General features: G+C 45.1%; 2 protein-coding genes across 10 annotated transcripts; one reads left to right on the top strand and one right to left on the bottom strand.

Annotated features, from left to right (window-relative positions):
• The first annotated feature begins 1 nt into the window (after position 1).
• On the top strand, positions 2-13,901 carry Rmnd5b (required for meiotic nuclear division 5 homolog B). Of its 9 annotated transcripts, none has more exons than XM_077801599.1 (12): positions 16-57; positions 221-340; positions 5,093-5,162; positions 6,680-6,830; positions 8,399-8,544; positions 8,650-8,790; positions 9,439-9,539; positions 9,749-9,915; positions 10,894-11,059; positions 12,874-12,976; positions 13,073-13,227; positions 13,323-13,901. In XM_077801599.1, the coding sequence occupies exons 4-12, from the start codon at positions 6,692-6,694 to the stop codon at positions 13,384-13,386; spliced, it is 1,182 nt and encodes a 393-aa protein (XP_077657725.1). In that variant the 5' UTR covers positions 16-57; positions 221-340; positions 5,093-5,162; positions 6,680-6,691; the 3' UTR covers positions 13,387-13,901. The 9 variants fall into 9 exon arrangements, with proteins under 9 accessions (XP_026268883.1, XP_077657725.1, XP_026268887.1 ...); XM_077801608.1 differs by lacking the exon at positions 16-57 and adding an exon at positions 68-87; XM_026413102.2 differs by lacking the exon at positions 5,093-5,162 and having other exon boundaries at positions 6,684-6,830.
• A 685-nt stretch (positions 13,902-14,586) lies between these two features.
• Positions 14,587-20,035, bottom strand: Nhp2 (NHP2 ribonucleoprotein). The gene is made up of 4 exons (XM_026413106.2): positions 19,819-20,035; positions 19,668-19,737; positions 16,620-16,725; positions 14,587-15,554 (listed from the first exon to the last, which is right to left on the bottom strand). Exons 1-4 carry the CDS (start codon positions 19,976-19,978, stop codon positions 15,429-15,431), a joined length of 462 nt encoding a protein of 153 aa, XP_026268891.1. The 5' UTR covers positions 19,979-20,035; the 3' UTR covers positions 14,587-15,428.
• Positions 20,036-23,149: the final 3,114 nt, after the last annotated feature.

Below are 23,149 nucleotides of genomic sequence, written 5' to 3'. Positions count from 1 at the left end.
CGACTTCCGGTTCCGATGACTGCGGCGCCGGAAGCCGGGCCCCGGCTGCAGCACTAGGTGAGTGCCCTGGGGCTTCTGGGCCCGGAGGTGCGGGCCCCGGGAGGCTGGCGGAGGCGTGGGGGGCGGCGAGGGGTGCGGCGGCGGGGCTAGCGCAGCGCGGTCGGCCTCCCAGGCTAGAGCCAGGGAGGCCAATTCATCCTTGGGCTTGTTCTCTTTGCAGTCTTTGGCCCCGGTCCGGGAGCTGGAGTCCCACAGAATCATAGGACTCCCCATCCTCGTAGAGCTTCCTCAAGGGGTGGAGTCGCTGGGTCCCATCCTATTGCGACCCCCTGGGTCGGAGGTAAACAGCTGCGGGAGGAGGGGTCCCCGGCAGGGCATTTGAACCCGGTCTTTTGAAGGATAAGTGGGAGTTTGCCAGTCATTTGCACGTTAATGCAGATGTAATCTCAGTAGGGTCTTGCTGCTCTGGCAAAATGGTGGGCTTTTTCCTCCTTCCAGTTTTGGTCAGTGAGAAAAGAGATTTGAAACTTCAGATAGAGATGTGCAATGAAGAAAAGGAACAGGGCCATATAATAGGGTGACTGGTGTGAGGTTGAGGCAGAGGGGTCAGCATTATATACTGTGGTCTAGGAAAGCCTTTCAGAAAAGATGGCATTTGTGTTGAGATCTGAATAAAAAAGAGCCAGCTGTGGGAAGAGATGGGAAAGTGATCCAGGATGAGGGAAGAATCAGTACAAAGGCCCTGAGGCAGAAATAAATTGGATGTAGTGAAAAAACAACAACAACAACAAAAAACAAAACAGAAGGCTAATGTGGCTAGAATGAAGCATGTGAGGGGAAGAGTAGTGGGGTGATGAAGTTGGAAAGGTAGTTGGGTGGGGTGTGGGATTGTTCATGTAGAATCTTGTAGGCCAAATAGAGGGAGAGGATTTTATTCCATGTACAGTGGAAAAATCTATTGGTTTTGAGCAGAGGAATGTTATGTAAGGTGGAAAAGATATAAGGATGGCGACTGTAAAAGTACAATAATTAGGTCAATGGAGGCAATGGAGATAAAAGGCAAAAGGGACTAGTCTATGATTGGCACAAATTTCCCTTCTTCCCTTCCCAGGAGCCCTCTTGTTTTGGGATGCTTTAAACTAGGGGCAAAACTCCCATGCCTGCCTAAGTGAAGATTTAATACTTCCCTCATGTGTCTTTCTGTTCATACCTACAGGTTTGAGCTCAAGCTCTCTAGGTCAAAGATTAGGGAATGGATGCACTATTTATTTTAATTAATTATTTTGTTACTGGGGATTGAATCCAGGGATACTTCGCCACTGAGCCCAGTTGCTCAGGGCCTCATTAAATTGCTGAGGCTAGCCTTGAACTTGTGATCCTCTGCCTCAGCCTTCTGAGTCTCTGGGATTATAGTAAGAGCTACCATGTCTGGCAGATGCACCATTTAATCAGCAAGTACTTAGCACTCATTCATGAACCAGGCCATGGACTGGGCACTGAAGGAAGGGAGAAGATGGGACTAATGTTAGTCTTTGAGAGCTCATAGTCCAGTGCAGGGAGATAGATGTATGAACAGATAGTTACTGTGTCACAGTAGAGACTAAGATGTGTGTGGTGCAGATGCCCCTGGACAGGCTTGTGAAGTAGAAAAGGAGGTAGGGAGAGGTCATTGAGGGTTTCATGGGGAGCTGATAATTAGCTCATAGTCTCCATGCAAAAAAGAAATACATAAGATTCTCTAGAATAGGAACAGCTTGTGCAAAGGAAGTGAATACATAATTGCAAAGGGCTGTGTATCAAGCCATGGCAGTATTGAGCAAAGGGGTGACAGGATCAGATGTGTGTTTTGGAACGATCACCCTGGTGGATAATTTCTGTACACTGAGGTCTTGGGGAGGGAGGCTTAGGTTCAGTGGATGTGAAATTCCAGGCATTGGCATTTATATTAATCATGCAGTTTGTCAAAGACAAATACACACATTCTTGTGTTTGGTGAAGATGATGGATTGATTTAAGCAGCATGGTTTGTTCCAAATGGACTGAATTAGCCTCTTGGGCTCTTTGGATTGAATACCTGCAGGAAGTCCTGGTTTCCTGACTCTTTTATTTTTAATTGAATTGAATTTGATTGATTGATTGATTGATTGATAGATTACTGTGCAGGGGAGCCAACCCAGGGCCTTGCACATGCTAGGCAAGTATTCTAATACTGAGGAACACTCCAGCGCCTCTTTTCAAATTTTTTTGTTTTATTGAGTTAATAACACATTTCAGTTCACAGTATATTTAATTGGTCCATGCAGGTCCCTTTCCTTTTTTCTCTTCTTGTATAGGGGATTGAACCCAGGGCCTTGCACATGCTAGGCAAGTGTTCTGCTGCTAAACTACATTCCTAGCCTTTTCTTAAAAACAGAACAAAACAAAAAAACCCCAACTCACTAAGTTGCCCAGACTGGCCTGCTTTAGCCTCTAAAGTTGTTGGGATTACAGTCATGCTCCACCACCTGGAAGGGCCTTTTTCTTGTTTGCATTTATGTATGTATCCCCTTATTATCTCCATCCCTCCCTTTCTCCCCACTATAGGAAACCACTCTAATGTGTTTGGTGTATAGTCAGCCCTCCACATCCATAGGTTCTCATCTGTGGATTCAGGAGATCACAGATCAGAAATATGCAGAAAAAAGGTGTCTGCACTGAAGATGTATAGTCGGTTTTTTCTTGCCATTATTTCCTACAGTGTAACAATTATTTTTATAGCATTTACATTGTATTAGGTATTATAAGTAGTCTAGAGATGATTTAAAGTATAGGAAAGGGGCTGCTGGGGATGTAACTTGGTGGTAGAGTATGTGTTTAGCATGCTCAGGGCATAGGGGAGAATGTGTAGGTAATGTCAAATATTACATCATTATTTCTTTATTTTTTAGTCCTTGATGGACTTTTATTTGCTTATCTATATGTGGTGCTGGGAATCAAATGCAGTGCCTCACACATATGAGGCAAGCGCTATACTGCTGAGCTACAACTCCAGTCCCTATGCCATTTTTTAAAAAATATTTATTTTTTAGTTGTAGTTGGACACAATACCTTTATTTTATTTGTTTATTTTTATGTGGTGTTGAGGAGCGAACCCAGGGTCCTGCATATGCAAGGCAAGTGCTCTACCGCTGAGCCATAACCCCAGCCCCTCCTGTGCCATTTAAAAAAAAATTATTATTTTTTTTTTGGTTGTAGGTGGACACAATACCTTTATTTTATTTATTTATTTTGAACCCAGTGCCTCACACATGCTAGGCAAGTGCTCTACCACTGAGCCATGACACCAGCCCAATTATGCCATTTTGTATTAGGAACTTGAGCACCCATAGTATTCTAGGGAAATCCAATCCCCTACAGATACTGCGGGATACTTTTTATCCTTTTATTTGGTGTATATCTTTTATTTGCCTTAGTTGTATGCATATGTTTTAAGTTTTTATTTAAAACACCTGGACTTCATTTTATTTCCCGTACCTCATGACCATGCTTTGGGATCTTCCTGATGTGGCTGTGGATATATCTAGAATACAGTTTCTAAGTGCCACACAGATTTCCATAGGTGCACCCCCACTTTTTTACTTACTTACTGATTCTTCTAGTGATGAGGCCCCTAGATTTTTCTCCTAGTCTTTGTTACAACAAACAATGCTGGGATGAAAAGCCTTTGCCCATCTCCTTCCTCAACACTCCTTCCCCACGCCTGGGGCTTGAACCCGGGGGTGCCCAGCCACTGAGCCACATCCCCAGTCCTTTTTTATTTTATTTTGAGATAAGAGTCTTGCTAAGTTGCTGAGGCTGGCCTTGAACTTGTGATCCTCCTGCCTTGGCCTTGTTTTTTATTTTAAGACAGGGTCTTACTAAGTTTTCAAGACTGATGTCGCTGGTGATCCTCCTGCATCAGCCTTGTGAATCCTTTGGATTATAAATTGTGCCACCATCCCTGACTCCTTCCTCAACTTTTTAATGAAGTCTCAAGATGCTGCTTTGGGTTTTCATGGTCCTCATGTCACTCAATATCCAACAGGACCAGACCTTTTGACCTTGGTAAGGTCCTGACCTTTTTGAGACATGTTTATTTTTGGTAAATTGGGACTCTGGTTCCCAGACACTTGGCAAATGTTCTTTTGTCTTGCCATCTTCCCCAGCAGATGGTTCTCACAGGCTCTGTGATTAACTTCCTGTTTCTTGTTATCATTAATGGTTACTATACATTGATTCCAACCACAAGAATTTGCTGCTTTCCTTTCCTAGTAAAATAGTGACCTGTTAAGCTGGTTCTGGCCATACTTGTAATATGAAGTACTTCAGGGACAGGCTTTGGAGCCTAGAGCCAGACCGCCTGGCTTCATTTCCCACTCCTCCGCTTCCCAGATGCTGTGACCTTGGGCAACTTATTTAATCTTTCTGTGTCTCATTTTCTCATCTGCAAAGTGGGTCTAATAACTGTACATACCTCATAGTGTTTTTGTGAGAATTAAATGAATGAGTTAATGCATGTGAAGTCATTACAGCAATGCCTGGTACATAATAAGCTCTTATGAAATGTTAGCTATTAATAATAGCAATAAAATTTTCATATCATTTTAGATGGGAGTCTATGTTACCTTTTGCCCACACTGGCACATATCCAGTTATAGTGTATTTCTTTGGGGTGGGGTGGCATTTCTTCTGGACACCATGGTTACAAATTTTAGTGTGTTTGATAGCATCAGCTATAAGGAGAGAAGGTTAAACATATCCCAAGGCCCCAGGTGCCATTTCCTTGTTACTTGTTCCCTGTGTCTAGGGAGATAGGGTTATAGAATGGGACTGAGGTGATGAGGCCAGGACTGGTGGTTTTGCTAGAAATGGGGAAGAGTCTGGTGAAAGTGGGAAGATTCTGATGTTCATCTTGGACATAGGATTTTCTTTATGATGTTACTCTGTACCTCTTTTTGGTGTGTGTGTGGTGGGGAGGGTACTGGTGGTTGAACCCAGGGGGACTCCACCACTGAAATATACCCCTAGTCCTTTTTTTTTGAGAGAGAGAGAATTTTTTATATTTATTTTCTAGTTTTCGGCGGACATAACATCCCTGTTTGTATGCGGTGCTGAGGATCAAAACCGGGCTGCATGCATGCCAGGCAAGCACGCTACCACTTGAGCCACATCCCCAGCCCACCCCCAGTCCTCTTTATTTTTTATTTTGAGATGGGGGTCTCACTAAGTTGCCCAAGCTGGCCTTGAACTTGCCATCCTCCTGCCTTACCTCCCGAGTTGCTGGGATTACAGGTGTGCACCTGTACTCCTTAAGAGAATGACAACTGGCTAGATTTGACCATTTTAGAGGGATGTGTAAGCAGTCCCCTCATTTCAAGTCCTATAGATATATGAGGAGGGAAATTAATTCTGTCACCAACATTTTGAAGATTGTGTGTTCAGTGTCAAAGCCTGCTCTAAAATGGTGGGGAGCAGTGACCTAGGGTGAGAAGGGTTTAAGAAGAGGGCTAGCTTCCTGTGACATCTGACAAACTGGAGAAAGATGGGCCAGAGAGCAGACCAGGGGGAAGCAACATGTATCAGGACGTCGGGCTGTGAGAATGAGGGTTCTGGTTGGTTGGGCACAAGGTGCCTATCCATGAGCTAGCAGTGGGGGTTGGCTGACACTAGAGGGAAAGGCTAGGCCCATCAGACCAACATGGTTGGCAGTTATTCTCTAAGCTATATTTCCAAATATTATCCATTCAAGGATTGCCTTGATGGTTTGTATCACTGTAGTATATGGATAACCAATTTCACAAACTGTAAGAGGTGGCCATAAGGAATATAAGAAATACATGAGATATGACCCTGTGCAGTGTATGGGTTTCTAGTTAGACTGTATAGCCTGCTAAGGATTGTGTGAGGCCTGCTCTGTGTCCTGATTTAAAAGGGAAATGAGCTGGATGTGGTGGTGCATTCCCTGTAATCCCATTTACTCAGGAGGCTGAGGCAGGAAGAGCACAAGTTCCAGGCCAAACTCACCAATTTAGGGAGACGCTCAGAACCTTAATGAGACTCTGTCTCAAAATAAAAATAAAAAGATCTGGGATGTAGTTCAGTGGTTATGAACCCTAGTATCAAAAAAGTCAAACCAAACTAAAAACTGAACAAACTGGGTATGGTGGTACACACCTGTAATATCTGTGACTCAGAATACTGAGGCAGGAGGATCACAAGTTCAAGGCAAGCCTCAGCAACTTAGTGGGGCCCTGAGCAACTTAGTGAGACCCTCTCTCAAAATAAAAAATAATAAAGGACTGGGATATAGCTTAGTAGTAAAGTGCTCCTGGTACAATCCCTAGTACCAAAAAAAAAAAGAATCCCCTGCTTAACAAAACAGATTTGGTCCACAGCTTCCCATCTATCTACCCAGGTACCTGTGGGAGGACACATAAGGACTTATATAAGGACAGGATCAAGTTTTTTTTTTTTTTAATACTTTGTTTTTGGTTCATGTTTTGTAACAAAGCATGTGCCACCATACCTAGCAATGCAGGGGATTTCTGAATATTGATATATGATATGGGAATGGTGAGAGGGATCTGAATAAATGGTCTGGGAGCTCCCCTACTGTGTCACTCTGGTCCATTTCGGGCTTGACCCAGTTGACATTCCTCAGGCAGAGGCTGTCATGGAGCAATGTGCATGTGTGGAGAGAGAGCTGGACAAAGTCCTGCAGAAGTTCCTGACCTATGGGCAGCACTGTGAGCAGAGCCTGGAGGAGTTGCTACACTATGTGGGCCAGCTGCGGGCTGAGCTGGCCAATGCAGGTGGGTGTCCACCCCTGAGAGATCCCCATACCAGACTTCCTGTGGATGGGGGAGATCTAGGGCTACTTGGTGACGTGGTCCGGGAAGGATGATTGATACATATACCTCCAGGCCTCTTCAAATGGGTGTAATGGCATTCTCTGAGCTCTTTCAAAAAGCCCAACCAAAATTATTAATTTACCTGAAATTATTCTGTTGTGTTTATTATTTTTTTTTGTCCCCTGCTTTCTTTTTTTAAATTTGGGTACCAGGGATTGAACTCAGGGGTGCTTAACCACTGATCCACACCCTCAGCTCTTTTGCATATTTTATTTAGAGACAGGGTCTCACTGAGTTGTTTAGTGCCTCACTGAGGTTGAGGCTGGCTTTGAACTTGCGATCCTCCTATTTCAGCCTCCCGTGCCACTGGGATTACAGGCATGTGCCATCGTACCCGGCTCTTTATTCTTTTTTTGATAGTGCTAGTGATCAAACCCAGGACCTCGTGCATGTTAGGCAAGCACTTTACCACTGAGCTACATCCCCAACCTATCTCTCTTTTGAGCTACAATTCATATATCATTAAGCTCACTCTTTTCGAGTATACAATTCAGTGTTTTTTTAGAATATTTACAAAGTTGAACAATCATTACTACTATCTAATTTTAGAACATTTTCATCACCCCCAAAAGATACCCAACCCATTAATAGTCTGTCCATTCCTCCCACTAACACCTGGCAATTGCTTATCTACTTTGTCTGTATAGATCTACCTATTCTGGACACTTCATATATATAGATTCATACAATATGTGGCCTTTTGTTTCTGACTTCTTTCAATAGCATAATGTTTTCAAGATTCTTCCATGTTGTAGCATGTACCAGGACATCATTTCTTTTTGATACAGGATCTTGCTGTGTTGCTCAGGCTGGTCTCAAACTTGTAGACTCCCGTGATCCTCCCGCCTCCCAAGTAGCAGGGACTACCACCATGCCTAGCTTTATTACTTTTTATGGCTAAATAATATTGATTGTATGAATAGGCCACATTTTATTTATCCATTAGTTGATAAACATTTGGGTTATTTCTTATTCACATATAAGATTTTGGGTGGCCATCACTTTTATTTCTCTTGGAAGTGGAATTACTGGTATAGAGTGGGTCAGTGTTTAACTTGACAAACATATAATTCTGTGTATGAATGCAGTACATGAGCTAAAACAGTCAACTCACAGTAAATGCCAAATTGTCTTCATTTTATAGCAATCTATAGTTTTTATAGATGAAGGAATGAAAGCACAAGGGATAAATTGGCTTCTCCCACTTGACCAGTTCCAAGTTAAAAAGTGGCAGGACTTGAAATAGAAGCTAGATATTTCACTGTGAAGTTCAGGCTGCCAGGCCAGCATTTAGCAATGAACTACTTCCTCAGCTACTTTTTTTTTTTTTTTTTTTTTTTGTGGTGCTGGGGAGCAAATCCAGGCCTCATGCATGCTAGGCAAGCACTTTATTACCAGGCCAGCATCTAGAATAGAGGAAGCAGAAATGGATCCTCTGTGTCCTGACTTGCTCCACTGTTTCTCTGAAGCACTCCAAGGGACCCCTCTCTCAGCTACCCTCTCCCTGGTGATGTCCCAGTGCTGCCGGAAGATCAAAGACACTGTCCAGAAACTGGCTTCAGACCATAAGGACATTCACAGCAGCGTGTCCCGAGTGGGCAAAGCCATTGACAGGGTGAGCATGTGGGCAGCCCGAGGACTAGGGGTGGGAATATCCTGGAGCTTGGCAGGAGAGCAATTGTGGGCACTGAAGTTATTGGGCCCTGTCTCTCCTTGTCAGAACTTTGACTCTGAGATATGTGGTGTAGTCTCCGACGCGGTATGGGACTCACGGGAGAAGCAGCAGCAGATTCTGCAGCTGGCCATTGTGGAGCACTTGTACCAGCAGGGCATGCTCAGTGTTGCTGAGGAGCTGTGCCAGGTAATGACTGTGCCAGGAATCAGGTGGGCTGGGAAGGTGCTGAGGGTACTTACTCATTCTGCCTTTTATCTGATCATTTTCTTCCTATTAAATCCCTGCCATTGTTTAAATACATTGTATTTTAGAAATCATTTCCCTTCCATAAAATAGAAGGTTGCTCTAAAAAGATAAATGATGAAAAGCAAAGTTACTGATTTCTACAGTAACCAGGTTGCTAAGTTGAAGCCTGATATCCCCTTATTAAAAAGGGGATTAGTGAAATGATAAAGTAGCACTTGTTAGGCATTAAAGACACATTGGCAATGGAAGAAAAGGAGTCTTTGCCTTAATGTAATTAGGAGGATTGAAAAGGAATTTTCTCACCAAGCTCATCAATGTCAGGTCTGAGGACTGTTCTCAGTACCCCAATGGTAGGATATAGTTTGTGGTCTGCACTCTGCACTCTGGGAGGTCAGCCTGTGGCACTCGACCTCCTTAGAAATGAAATGGGAATAAGAGGGACCTATGTGGCTGGCAGGAGACCATGGCTTGCCTTGCAAACTCTGCCTCACTTCAGTCTGTTTTTGGCAGATCAAGTTTTATTATGTGTCTAACAGAATTTTGGAAACTCTGTCTTCCAGTGGTGAGATCTCTCTTTCTCCCCCACAGGAATCAACACTGAATGTGGACTTGGATTTCAAGCAGCCCTTCTTGGAGTTGAATCGAATCCTGGAAGCTCTGCACGAACAAGACCTGGGGCCTGCACTTGAGTAAGGAGGACCATGGGTGGGCTAGTAGCACTCTATCATAGCCTCTCAGGGGCAGAACTTGTCTGTGGTCTTCATTTCACCCAGATGTGCTTGACATGCTTCCAGCCCTGTCTCAAGGGCCTCACACTCTTTTGGATCCCTTCTCTCAGATTCTGGCTGTGCCAGAGCCCGCTTTTTAGCCCTCACCAACATGGCTCCTTTCTTCCCAGATGGGCCGTTTCTCATAGGCAGCGCCTTGTGGAGCTCAACAGTTCCCTGGAGTTCAAGCTACACCGACTGCACTTCATCCGTCTCCTTGCAGGCGGCCCTGAGAAGCAGCTGGAGGCCCTCAGTTATGCCCGGCACTTTCAGCCTTTTGCTCGACTCCACCAGCGGGGTATGTGCCCAGGCACTGAGGGTGGTGCTGCTGGGGTTCAGCTGATGTGTCAGTTTGCCAGTCCCTGTGCCCACATTGGGTTCTGACACCCAGATGCCTCTCCCCAACCTGAAAAACTCTCTTTGACCCCTTATTGCCTCTGAGGTAAGCTCCACACTCAGTGCTCTTCTTCATCCACATCTGTGAAATCTTTATACTGTCATCTCAGACACATCAAGTCTCCAGTGCCTGCTGTGTGCCATACCTATACCCAGAGCATGCCATGCCCTCATGCTGCTTCCTCTGCCTTATATGTTTCTACCTACCTAGAAGGGCCCTGTTTAATAAGACTCACCTGAGCATCTTCTCTGGTATGTTCTTCCTGAGTCCCCTTCCTTCATATTTGCATTTCCAAGCCTGTCCTTTGAGTCTTGCCTTTGAATGACCCATACTCTTCGACCAAGGATGAACCCAGGACCACACACATGCTAGGCAAGCACTCTACCACTGAGTACATCCCCAGCCCACAAGCAATGATTTTAAATTTTTGTTAGATACTGCTGCCTCCTGAAAGTGTCAAACATGGGATCTGCTTTTGTTAAAAAGGGAGATTAGAGTTGGTGAGTGGAGACATTTTGTGCTAAGTGGAGACTTGCTTTTGATGCAAACAGAAGGATGGAAAGAGGATTGGAAAGGGACTTCCTCCTGATTCCATGTTGGCAACACCTGTTCTTGATTTATGGCAGCAGCCCAGACTTCCCCTTCCAGCTGGTTTTAGAATCAGTTTTGCCTGAGGGTGTTTCAGTTCCTGCTCAGTCTGTCAAGGGGCCAGGGAGCTGCCTGAGGGTGTTTCAGTTCCTGCTGAGTCTGTCAAGGGGCCAGGGAGCTGCAGTGTTCAGTGGAGCTCACAGAATTGTGCTTCTCAGTCCTGCTGCCCTCCCCCCCAGGATGAATCTGGAGCCCCTGCATCCTCTGAACTGCTGCTTGGTTGCCTTGTAGAGATTCAGGTGATGATGGGCAGCCTTGTGTACCTGCGGCTGGGTTTGGAGAAGTCGCCCTACTGCCACCTCCTGGACAACAGCCACTGGGCAGAGATCTGTGAGACCTTTACCCGGGATGCTTGTTCCCTGCTGGGGCTCTCTGTGGAGTCCCCACTCAGTGTCAGGTATGACCCAGCCTGGGAGGGCAGCATAAGGGGGAGGGCTTAGAGGGAAACATGATTTTGCCAAGGCACCGCCACCTACTGGGATGCTTCTTGGTGTTTTCACCGAATCATCCTTCGAGGCAGAAATTCCCCGTTTTTATAGTTAAAATAGAGGGCCCTGCCTTGCCTGCACATCTCTCCTAGACTATGGCAAGACCCTCCCAATGAAGACAAATCCATGCCTTTGTGCAGCCCTGTGACCTTTTTGTTTCTTCTCTTAAACAGCCACTTCCCTCAGGGGAGACTTGTGTGGTGGAGAAATGTGAATTTAGAGCTGTTGCTTAGAAGTCTCCGTCACAGTAATATCCTTCTATCCCAGCTTCACAATAACTCTGGGAGTTGGAGGTACTGTTATCCTCATTTTACAGATGAGGAAGTGGCAGTTCACCATGGAATTAGCATGCCTCACAGAATAAAGGACTCTTGGATTGACCCCAGAGCTATACTCCACCACAGTGGACAGCTGTCACATTGTTTTTTTTTTTGCAGTACTGGGGATTCAACCTAGGGGTGTTCTACTCAGCTCTTTTTATTTTATTTTTATTTATTTATTTATTTATTAATATTTTAGGTGTAGATGGACACAACACAATGCCTTTTTATTTTTATGTGGTGCTGAGGATGGAACCCAGGTCCCGCCTGTGCTAGGCGAGCTCTCTACCGCTGAGCCACAATCCCAGCCCCAGCTCTTTTTATTTTAATTTAAAAAAAAATTTTTTTTTTCCACAGAGGATTGAACTCAGGGGTGCTTTACTACTGAGCTAAATAAATCCCTAGTCCTTTTAAGATTTAAATTTTGAGATAGGGTCTCACTAAGTTGCTGAGGCTAACTCCAGCTTGTGATCCTCCTGCCTTAGCCTCCTGAGTAGCTGGGATTACAGGTGTGTACCCTACTGCCCCAGCTTCACATTGCATTTTATTTAGACTGGTTATGGAGTTTTATACTGTTTCCCAATGTGGAAGACTGACTCCACTTTCATCTACTTTGTTACCATGGATTTGGATTATTATTTCCTGGCAAGAACACCACTGGCCTTTTGACAGGCTCTGTGTTGTACAGCACTACCCTATGCATTTCTAGAATTCATCATCCAAGTTCCCAACCAGTGAGCTCCCTATCGCCCATGCGATGATTTTTGAGAACTGAATCCCCCTTTCTCATTTTTCAGTATCCTAGATTATAGCCACTATCCTACTGGTATACTGTGACAAGACAGTAGGATAGACTCTGTAAATGGGCTGGGGCCCTTCCAAATTGACCACTGTCCTCCAAGTCACACCATGGAATTTTTTTAGTGTGTGTTTACTGGGGATTGAACTCAGGGGTGCTCTACCACTGAGCTTCATCCCCAGCCATTTTTATTTTTTATTTTGAGACAGGATCTCGCTAAGTTGCCCAGGCTGGCCTCCAATTTTCGATCCTCCTGTCTCAGCCTCCCGAGTTGCTGGGATTACAGGTGTGCACCACCATGACCAGCATACCATTTTTCATTGGTTTGGATGAGCAGATATCTGCTCTGGAGCTTCTCTTTGTCTTTCATATAGGTTCTCAAACTTTGGGGTACATTAGAATGACTCTCTAGAGTTAGACATACCTGTCTACATATATAGCATTTTAAGAGCCACTGAGGAATTTTCAAGGACTGATTTCATCTCTCGCTACTTTTTAATCCTGTCTCAAGTCCCTTGCCAAAGACATGCTGCACCAGTCCTTTTGTCTGTCATCCAGGTCTCTGTGGTCTGAGCTACTCCAGCCCCTGCTCTTTGTTCTGCAGCTTTGCCTCTGGCTGTGTGGCGCTGCCCGTGCTGATGAACATCAAAGCTGTGATTGAGCAGAGGCAGTGCACTGGGGTCTGGAGTCACAAGGATGAGTTGCCGGTGAGGCCTGGTAGGGGGAGGCATTAGCACAAGGCAGGCACCAGGGAATACAGCCAGGACAGAAAATGGAACTCAATCCTTTGTCACCCTCTCCAGATTGAGATTGAACTAGGCATGAAGTGCTGGTACCACTCGGTGTTTGCTTGCCCCATCCTCCGCCAGCAGACATCGGATTCCAACCCTCCCATCAAGCTCATCTGTGGCCATGTCATTTCCCGAGACGCACTAAACAAGCTCATTAATGGAGGAAAGTAAGTCCCCCCCCCCCCCCCCCCCCGCCTAATTCTATCTTGACCAGGCTGCTCTGCTGGCCACCCCTGAGATGGTCTTGGTTCTCCCTTTGCAGGTTGAAATGTCCTTATTGTCCCATGGAGCAGAACCCAGCAGACGGGAAACGCATCATATTCTGATTGCTGCCTGGAAGGAACTTTGTTGGAAGGGGTTTTCTCCCATGAGCCTCAGTCTGTCTAGGGGCGGATGGATGAGTAGCTTTAGTGGATTGGAATTCATTTCAGAGGAACTGGCTGAGGAACACTACCATGGGGTGGAGCCTGTCCAAGCATTTGGCAGAGGCCAAGAAAAGAGGTTAAGAGCTAGACTGGGCAGCTACCTCCTTGGCTATAAGGAAAGGGAAATGCTAGCCTCTGTACTCTTGCTGTTTATATTTGCCCCACTTAGCAACTGACAGAGTAGCAAAGGTCTCGGACATCAGCAACAATCTTCCACCCCATCCTCAGCCATGGCTTTTACTGCCATGTGAAGGCTGTATCCACCTCTGCCTCTCAGCCTAGATCCAGCTGTGGCCAGCTCCTCCCACTGTATAGCCTCAACTGTATATCCATTCCCCGTTGTAAATAGTCCAAGTTAGAACTGAATGCTGTTGTTTTATAACTTTGAGCAAATATATTCACAGCTCTTCTCCTTACTTCTAGCCAGCCTGGAGCTTCACTGACAATTATGTGCCCGCTGCACCATACATACTGGCATGGCCTGGTGGCTGCTAACAGAACCATGGTTAGCCAGATCATCTGGAAAGTCTGCCTCGGGGGAAAATGTGGGAGATGTGCAACCCTGGGCAAGGTGCTTTTATATATATGTGTATAAAATCTTATTAGAAATCACTATAAGAGGATTTAAGATGAAAGGATTTAAGATTAAGAGTTTCAGCAGCTCTTGACCCAAGCATAAACTCTTTGCAGATTACCCCAGGGAGGCTGAAGGCTGGTTGCTATGGGTACTAAATCCTGTGGTGAGGGAGTTTATAAGGCAGGGAGGGACCTCAGGTATACAGTGTTTGCAAAGGCCATTATGTTAAGAAGGAGAAAGGCCTGGGTTTATATTTAGCTTCATATTCCTATATTAAATCTACTAGCCAGGTGCTGTGGGGCATGTCTGTAATCCAGTGACTTGGAAGGCTGAGGCAGGAGGATTCCAAGTTCTAGGCCAGCCTCAGCAACTTAGCAAGACCCTGTCTCAAAAAATAAAAAGGACTGGGGATATGATTTAGTGGTAGACTGTTCCCGGGTTTAATCCCTAGTATAAGGAAAAAAAAAATTTACTGTTTTGAGTTTTTTCCCAGTAAGTTTTCCACGTTTCTTTTTTTCCCCTACTAAGTTGCTGAGGCTGGAATTGAACTTTTGATCCTCTTGTCTCAGCCTCCTGAGTTGCTGGGATTACAGGTATACATCACAGTGCCCAGGGTCCACAATGGTTTTTAAAGCTCCTGGAAGAAAAGAGGAATGGGACTGTCTCTTATGTAGTGGCTGCAGGCCCTGTTGCCTCATCTCAAAGCCTACGCTTCTCCTGAAAATGAGAGTTGAAAGTTCTGGAGTACACAGGAAAATCATTTCTCAAGCTGGGCACTGTGGTGCATGCTTATAATCTCAGCTTCTCAACTACTCAGGAGTCTGAGGCAAAGGATTACAAGTTTGAGATCAGCGTCAGCAACTCAGACCCTATGTCAATAAAGGGGCTCAGGATATGGTTCAATGATAAAGCACTGCTGAGTTCAATCTTCCTTACTACCCCTCACCCTCCAAAAAATCATTTCTTAGCTTAAACCCAAGCATGGGCCCTGAGTGACCAAGCATTAGCACTGAACATTCTTTGGGTTCTCTGGTGAGAAGGGATGCTTCCACTCTTTCCTGCCTGCCAACTCCTTGGCTACACCAGCTGCTGATGCTTTAAAAAAAAAAAAAAAACACCCACAGACTCATCACATTTTAGTCTTAGCATTTACTTCTCCCACTCCATATTCTTGGAACTCTCTTCATTGAAGCTCAACAGGAAGTGGAACTGATGGAAAGATGCTGGCTCTATCTTCAACAAACAGCTGTTGGAGCTAGCTGGGAAGAATCCTCATGGAATTGGAAGATGCTATGAGGATGGGCAATCATTCTGGTACCAGTTCAACAGCTTCTGGAACAGGTGCCTAGGCTGCTGTCCAAGTCCTTCACAAGGGAGGTGGCAGGGCCTGCACTTCCTCCAAGCATTCATCATAGGCTTCTTGGTATTCCTCGTGGGGCTTGACCATTATCACACAGGTGGGGCGCTTGGAGCCAGCAGCTGCACCCAAGTCCTTTAAAGAAGAGGAAAAGTGAGGTGGTTTGGAAAAAAGCCTATATAGCCCCTATGCCAGAGTCACAACTATATGACCAACTAGCCTAATCTGGCCCACAGCTCTGTTCTACTGAGTACACATTGTTTTTAAAAACATTTCCAGCCAGGTGCAGTGGTGGTGCACACCTGTAATCCAGCTACTCCTGAGGTTTAGGCTGAGGCAGGAGGATTGCAAGATTGAGGTCAGCCTGGGCGACTTACTGAGATCCTGTCTTAAAAAATAAATGGCTGAGGATGTAGCTCAGTGATAGAGTGCCCCTGGTCTTAATTCCCACTACCATAAAATAAATAAAGGACTGAGGGTATAGCCCAGTGGTGGAGTACTTGCCTAGCATGCATCAGGCCCTGGGTTCAATCCCTAGTACTGGTGAAAAAAACATTTTCTTTGAATTGGCTGCCATCATTTAATCCCAAGCAAACTTTCAAGCCCTGGTCCAGCAACACTGGGCCTACATTCCCACATGGCTACTGTAAAAGGGCTCCAGCCTTGCAGGTGCTGTCCTCATAGGCAGGGTGGGGCGTGTGCTAAGTCTCTGCCATCTCCCACATCCTATGCCCTATACCTCATTCCTGCTATGGAAGGACAAGGATAGATACAGGTTCCAAAAACACTTTGAGCATGAATCCACCTAACATAACTAACATGGATGCAGCATCTTAAAAGTTTATGAGCACTTTCATGTACATCTGTTTTCATTCTCATGGACAGAGGAAACCCTCCAGGCATGGTGGCACACACCTACAGACTCAGCTACATGGGAGGCTGAAGCAGGAGGATTGCTTGAGCCCAGGAGTTCTGGGTCAGCCTATATAATGTAAGGTGGTCCTGTCTCAAAAAAACAAGTGTAGAAATGTAACTTATCTGTCCCACAACTAAGAAGCAACGGACCAAGAAGGCACCAAAACCTGTCGTAATGCTTAAGGATATGAGTTCTTTCCCATTCGGCCTGCTGCTGCAGACTGCATTCTGGAAACCCTCCCCAGGGTTGACCAAGGTGTGTGTGTGTGTGGTGATGCTCCTTACCGTCTTAGAGGGGATATAGACATAGGGCAGATTCCGGTCTTCACACATAACTGGGAGATGGCAGTACACCTCAATTGGTAACGTATCTCCTGCCAAAACCATGATCCTGAAATGAGAGAACCATCATTTCTAACTTGCTCCCTTCTTTCTTTCAGTCCTAAGTTCCACATCTGGCTAGGCCTTGGGAATAGAGAGATGAATAAGATGTGCCACCCCCAAGGAATCTACAGTTACTGATGTGGGCCTGCTAAATTCTGAAGGGAGTGCAAAGTTGTTGGACAGAGGCATTCATATGGGGAAGTGAACTCTACTTCTTGAAAGCATGTAAATGCCACCAAGTATGATAAATAGTACAGTGCTGGGATAGATGAAGTATTGCAGAAATGCCAAAGAATAAGAATTCAACTCTGAGGCTAGCAAGAGACACTTGAATGGACAGCTGAATAATGTCACGTAGCCAGTGGAGGGGTAGGAGGTGTGGAAAGTGTAAGACTGAGGGAATCAGACCAATACGAGATATATAGAGGCTGGTTGTGGGGAGCCTGAGATGTCTTTGTAATCTTGGGATAGGGAAGACAGTAGAAAACAAAGCTGAAGAGATCGGCAGGGGTCCCACTTATATTCCTTTAAAGACAGGCTAAGAAGCACGAGCTCTGTCCCAAAAGGGAAAAGTTTGTCAGAGAATGCTCTACTATGGTTCTAGCTACCAAGGTATTAGGGCTTGGGGCAAGGGCCTGAGAAAGCCTGAAGACACAGAAGGAAGAGTATTCTCCCAAGGGTGAGTGACAGGCAGATGTAGGAACCCTTGATTCAAAGTCCTGCTTCCAGGGCTGGGGATATAGCTCAGTGGTTAAGCGCTTGCCTCATATGTGTGAGGGACTGGGTTCAATCCTCAGCACCACATAAAAATGAATAAAGATACTGTGTGTTCATCTACAACTAAATAAGTATTAAAAAACAACAACAAAAAACAAAATCCTGCTTCCAGGGCTGGGGATATAGCTTGGTTGGTCAAGTGCTTGCCTTGCATGCATAAGGACCTGGGTTTAATCCCTAGCACCACCACCACCAAAAAAAAAAAAAAAGTTCTGCTTCCACACCTCTAGTTTCCTTTTTGTCTCCTGCATTGTATGTTCTGCAGTCTCCTCTTTCTTATTATTATTGGTACTGGGTATCAAACCCAGGGGCACTTTACTTCTGAGATACATCTCTAGCCTTTTTAATTTTATTTTTGGAATGGGATCTTGCTAAGTTGCTGAAGCTGGCCTCAAACTTGGAATCTTCTTGCCTCAGCCCCACCCTGCCCAGCTGCAGGCTTGGCTTTTTTTTAGTACCAGGGATTGAACCCAGGGTTATGTAACCACAGAGCCACATCCCTAGCCATTTTTTTTAATTTATTTTTTTTTAATATTTATTTTTTAGTTCTTGGCAGACACAACATCTTTGTTTGTATGTGGTGCTGAGGATCGAACCTGGGCCGCACGCATGCCAGGCGAACGCGCTACCGCTTGAGCCATATCCCCAGCCCCCCAGCCATTTTAATATTTTTTTTTTTTAAGAGACAAGGTCTTGCTAAGTTGCTGAGGTTTGCTTTGAACTTGCAATCCTCCTGCCTCAGCCTCATGAGCTGCTGGGATTATAGGCATGAATTACTGCACTAGTTCCAGGCTCTTCTTTAAGCAGCCTTTAACTGTTGGTGTTCCTCATAGCCTGGTCTGTGGCTGCCTTCTCTCAGTATCTTCTCCCTGGATGACTCAATCCACTGCCCTTGTGTCAAGTGCACTACTCACTCCCGTATCTATTCCCTCCAGCTTGGCCTTCTTTCTTCCATGCTCCAAACACATATAGCCATATCCCTGTTGGGCAGTTAAGCTGGGGATGGAGGGCAGTGTGTCTCCGAGACATCTCAAAAAGTTGCCTAAAACCAAACTTATGATCTTTTCACACAAACCTGGTCCTCCACTGTTTACAACCTCAGAAAATGAGCCCTCTATCCATTTGGCTGGGAATGAAACCATCCATACCTCTTTAGTTTCCCTATCTGAATGTGCTCTCAAACCTATCTTCCCCCATCACTTCTCCTGGACAACAGTTGTCGCCTACTGGATTTTCCAATATCTGGCCTCTTAGTCCTTTCTTCAATTGCTAGAAAAACCTTAAGGTGTAAACATAGTTTTTCCCCTTCCTGCCTTTAACCTTAAATGGCCACCCAAAGTTCTAAGAAAAAAAAGTAAACTTAAATAATTCACAAGGCACCATGAGGAGGTTCAGCACTACACTCTTGCCCTGGGATCCACACTTTCAGCTGTCAGGACCCTGCTTCCCAAAATTAATCCTGTGTTGTTAGATCTCAGCACAAATGGGCCTGCTCAGGGAAGCTTTCCCTCATGCATCCCCACATGAACAACTAGGTCAGATTCTTCAGTGAGCATCAAATCCCATCACACACATTCTCTTTGCAGTGCTGGGGATCAAATCCAGGGTCTCACAAATGCTAAGGCAAGTGCTCTACCATGGAAACCAACATTATCTTTTGAGCACCTACAGTGAACCAAAGACTTCTCTACATAAACCAGTAAAAGGCCCTGTTCTCAAGGTACTGTCTGGCCTGAGTGGGAAATACAGGGAATAAAAATATAAGTGTGCTTCAGATTCTGACAAACGCCAGAAAAGAAATAAGTAGGATAATGAAGTCATTCTAATTGCAGCTTGCATTTTCCTCAATGACTATTATCCCAACTTGTAATTATTTTTGTGTGTGATTTTATGACCCATGTCATTGTCTTTCCACAACACAGTACTTGAAAACCAGTAGACTCAGTCTAATTAATGAATGAAGCCAGGGGTCCTAAGAGCTCTGACTTCCTTCTGGAATTCACTATGACCTTTCAAGTGATGGCTAGGTATCCGTGTTGAAGGGAGTTCATCTATTGCTTGACTGTTTATGTGGCTGGGTCAGAGTTAACCCTACCTATACCGAATACCTGCTATCAGTAGTAGCAGGCATTCAATTAGATATGCAAAATTGGGCGGAAGGAGGGTTCTTACCCTTTCTCGCCTTTGTTGACAAACTTCTGAACCTCCTTAACCCCGCGCCGAATTTGCTTCTGCTTCACCGCTGCAACGACAGAAGAATCAGTTGAATGCCGCGTCCAGCCGCCCGCGCCCCCTACCCGGGTCACGCCGACGCCGACTATACCTTTCTTGATGCATTTATAGAGCTTCCGCGTGAGTCTGCGAGAAGCCAGAGGCTGCGCGATAGGGTTCAGATTGACCAGCAGCTCATGGTAAGTGCGCTCTCCGCAGCACGCTTCCGCCGGAGTCTCGGGTCCGTCGGGGTCTGCCTTTATTTTGGTCATCCCGGCAGCCGCAGCAACCCAGACCCAAAGACGAATCCACGCGGCCCGCCGTCTCTGGAATTACTTCCGGGTCATCTAGCCATGCGCACACTATCACCAATCAGAAAATGAGGTCTCCGATTCAGGCCAATCATAAAGAGGGGGCGGGGTCTTGGGTCTAGGGGCGGGACCACTCTTGACTGATCAGATTAGGGGCAGGGCCAAGAGAACCTCTCTCTAGGGCGGGGCCCAGAGGAAAGAAGAGAGCGTAGGACGCCCACTTGTGTTTGTTTAAGGGATGGGCGTCGCAGGCTTTGGGAACTGTTAGTGGAGGCACCTACGCTTGGTGAGGGCGTGAGCACGTGTTGCGGGCAGGATCCTTGCCTAAAGAGCGGAGTCTGCGACGGGGAAGTCTATACTCGATGTGATTCCAATACCTAGAACGTCTTTCCTCAGATGGGCAATGCGGTTCCCGAGCTGGCCCTGGGGGGTGTGTCCACAAGTTAAGGTAAAGCCGGATACTGCTAAAGCTTTATTCTGTTCCTGCATAATTATTTTTTTTAATTTTTGATACCTTTTTCTTGCATAATTTCTCATCCTTTGTTTTCTTTTTCCTGGACGCCGTTGTGCAGCTATGAAACAAACATACAGAGCTAGGGACAACCCCATTAACTGAACGCCTTCATCTGGACGCTTCTCCCCAGATTGCCGGTGGACCGCTTCCTGGGGAATCTGCCCAAATGTTACCCATGGAGGAGGTTCCTCTGATCACTTTATCAGCAATTTCGGTCCCCTCTCACCGCCCACAAGCTTTCCCTAACCTTTTATAGTCCCCCTAATTCTTTTTTTAAATTATTATTTTATTTTTTAGTTTAGTTGGACCTTTATTTATTTTTATGTGGAGCTGAGGATCTAACCCAGGGCCTCACACGTGCGAGGCGAACTCTCTACCACTGAGCCGCATACCTAGTCCTCCCCGTAATTCTTACCCGCTATTTCTTAGGGCATGTGAACACAGCTGAGTGTTGCCGTGAACCCTGCCGGGGAAAGAGATTTGGGGTGAGGATAAGGAAGAGCTCTGAGTAATTGGTCAGTTGGAAGTTCTGTAGATTAGTGGACAGTTGACACAGATAGAGTTATGAACAGGCCTAGATTTCCGTTGACCTTGGTATTCTTATTTGCCTTTTCCAATATGTGGTGGAATATATATACACATAAATATATATATATATATATATATATATATATATACACACACACACACACTTGTTTTTTTTTTTTTTTTTTAAAGAGAGAGAGAGAGAGAGAGAGAGAGAATTTTTAATATTTATTTTTTAGTTCTCGGCGGACACAACATCTTTGTTGGTATGTGGTGCTGAGGATCGAACCCGGGCCGCACGCATGCCAGGCGAGCTCGCTACCGCTTGAGCCACATCCCCAGCCCACACACACACACACACATTTGTTTCTGGTACTGGGTATTGAACCCTGAGGTACTCTACCATTAAACCAGCCCTTTATATTTTTTATTTTGAGACAGAGTTGGCCACTCTGGCCTCCAACTTGCCATCCTCCTGCCTCAATCACCGGAGTTGCAGGGGTTAACCGGTGTGCTCCTCCATAAACAGTAGGAGGAATGTTAGTCGGATAACTGATACAAATTAAGTGCCTTTGATTGTGTGGTTTCAAGCCTGCTATATTGACCTTTTAACCCTGGAACCAAGTTCAAAGTTATTAAATCAAAAACAAATTGGCAGAAGGTAGGCTTGGTAATTCTTATAATCCCATTGGCTTGGGAAGCTGAGGCAGAAGGGTTTCAAGTTCCAGGCCTGTTTTGAGACAGGGTTTCACCAAATTCCCCAGGCTGGTCTTGAACTGGTGCTCTTCCTGCCACAGCCTCTACAGTTGCTGGGATTCTAGGTGTGTGCCACCATACCTGGATCCTCCTTACTTCTTGAAACCCTGTTTCAAGTTACCTCAGCAATTTTGTGAGGGCCTAAGCAATTTAGCAAGACCCTGTCTGAAAACAAAAAATGAGAGGGCTAGGGATGTGGCTCAGTGGTTATGGACCTCTGGGTTCAATCCCTGGTACCAAAAAAAAAAAAAAAGAAAGAAAGAAAATTGGCAGCCAGGCATGATGGCACATGCCTATAACCAGCTACTCAGGAGGCTGAGTCAGGAGGTGAAATTCCAGCCTGGCAACTAAGGTAAGACCCTGTCTCAAAATAGAAAAAAAAAAAAAAAAAACCTTTCTAGGAGTGATGGGAATTGAACCCAGGGCTTCATTGCATGTGCCCTACCACTGAGCTACCTCCCAGCCTTTTTTTCCACAGCAGTAGTGGGGGTTGAACCTAGGGGTGCACTGAGCTACATCTCCAACACTTTTTATTTAAGTGTTATTTTTATATTGTTATATTGTGTGCATGTATGAATATATAACAACAAATTCATCTGTTCACCAAATGCACACCCCTCCAAAAAAATAGGAAAGAAAGAAAAAAAAAAGGAATTAAAAAAAATTTGTTGTCTTGCTGGGTGCAGTGGTGCATGCCTGTAATCCCAGCATCTTGGGTGGATGAGGTAGAGAATCACAAATTCAAAGCCTGCCTCAGCAACTTAGTCAGGCCCTAAGCAATTTAGCAAGACCCTGTCTCAAAATAAAAAAATAAAAAGGACTGGGGGATTTGGCTCAGTGGTTAAGCACCTCTGGGTTCAAAATTTTTGTTATTTTAATAAGAAAAATTATGCAATCCATACAATTTTAGATCCCCAAATAATTTTTACAGATAAAAAAAAATGACATCAATGAACATATTTAAGTAGTAAAAGGCAATTTGGAAATAAATAAAGTTTGTATTCACGATGTAACAACAAAATAAATCTTTTGAATGTTTGCCTTTTGGAATTTCTTGAGGAAAGATGACCCCTTCATATGTTTGGTAACGCGTGGTTACTGTCAGCTTTTGCTTTACTGTGGAAAACCTTGTTGTAGTACCATTTCCCATCCCAAATTTTCCTCACCCTTCTTTTTCCTCCTCTTCTATCCTTTTTTTCTTCCTCCTTCCCCATACTGGAGATTGAACCCAGGGGTGCTCTAGCACCAAGTCACATCCCCACCCTTTTTATATTTTTATTTTGAGACAGGGTCTTGCTAAGTTACCCAGGCTGGCCTTGAACTTGGGACCTTCCTGC

The sequence above is a fragment of the Urocitellus parryii genome, chromosome 1, assembly GCF_045843805.1.
Source record: "Urocitellus parryii isolate mUroPar1 chromosome 1, mUroPar1.hap1, whole genome shotgun sequence".
In the NCBI taxonomy this organism is placed as follows: Eukaryota; Metazoa; Chordata; class Mammalia; order Rodentia; family Sciuridae; genus Urocitellus; species Urocitellus parryii.
The sequence above is the reverse complement of the archived record's forward strand: the minus strand, read 5'-3'. Positions and strand labels throughout refer to the sequence as shown.

Coding starts and splice junctions, on each gene's coding strand:
- Nhp2 (XM_026413106.2), bottom strand. CDS start 19,978: ATGACCAAAATAAAGGCAGACCCCGACGGACCCGAGACTCCGGCGGAA. Junction 19,738..19,818: donor CTATAAATGCATCAAGAAAG/GTATAGTCGGCG, acceptor CTGTCGTTGCAG/CGGTGAAGCAGAAGCAAATT. Junction 16,726..19,667: donor GTCAACAAAGGCGAGAAAGG/GTAAGAACCCTC, acceptor CTCTCATTTCAG/GATCATGGTTTTGGCAGGAG.
- Rmnd5b (XM_026413098.2), top strand. CDS start 6,692: ATGGAGCAATGTGCATGTGTGGAGAGAGAGCTGGACAAAGTCCTGCAG. Junction 12,977..13,072: donor GTCACAAGGATGAGTTGCCG/GTGAGGCCTGGT, acceptor CACCCTCTCCAG/ATTGAGATTGAACTAGGCAT. Junction 13,228..13,322: donor AAGCTCATTAATGGAGGAAA/GTAAGTCCCCCC, acceptor CTCCCTTTGCAG/GTTGAAATGTCCTTATTGTC.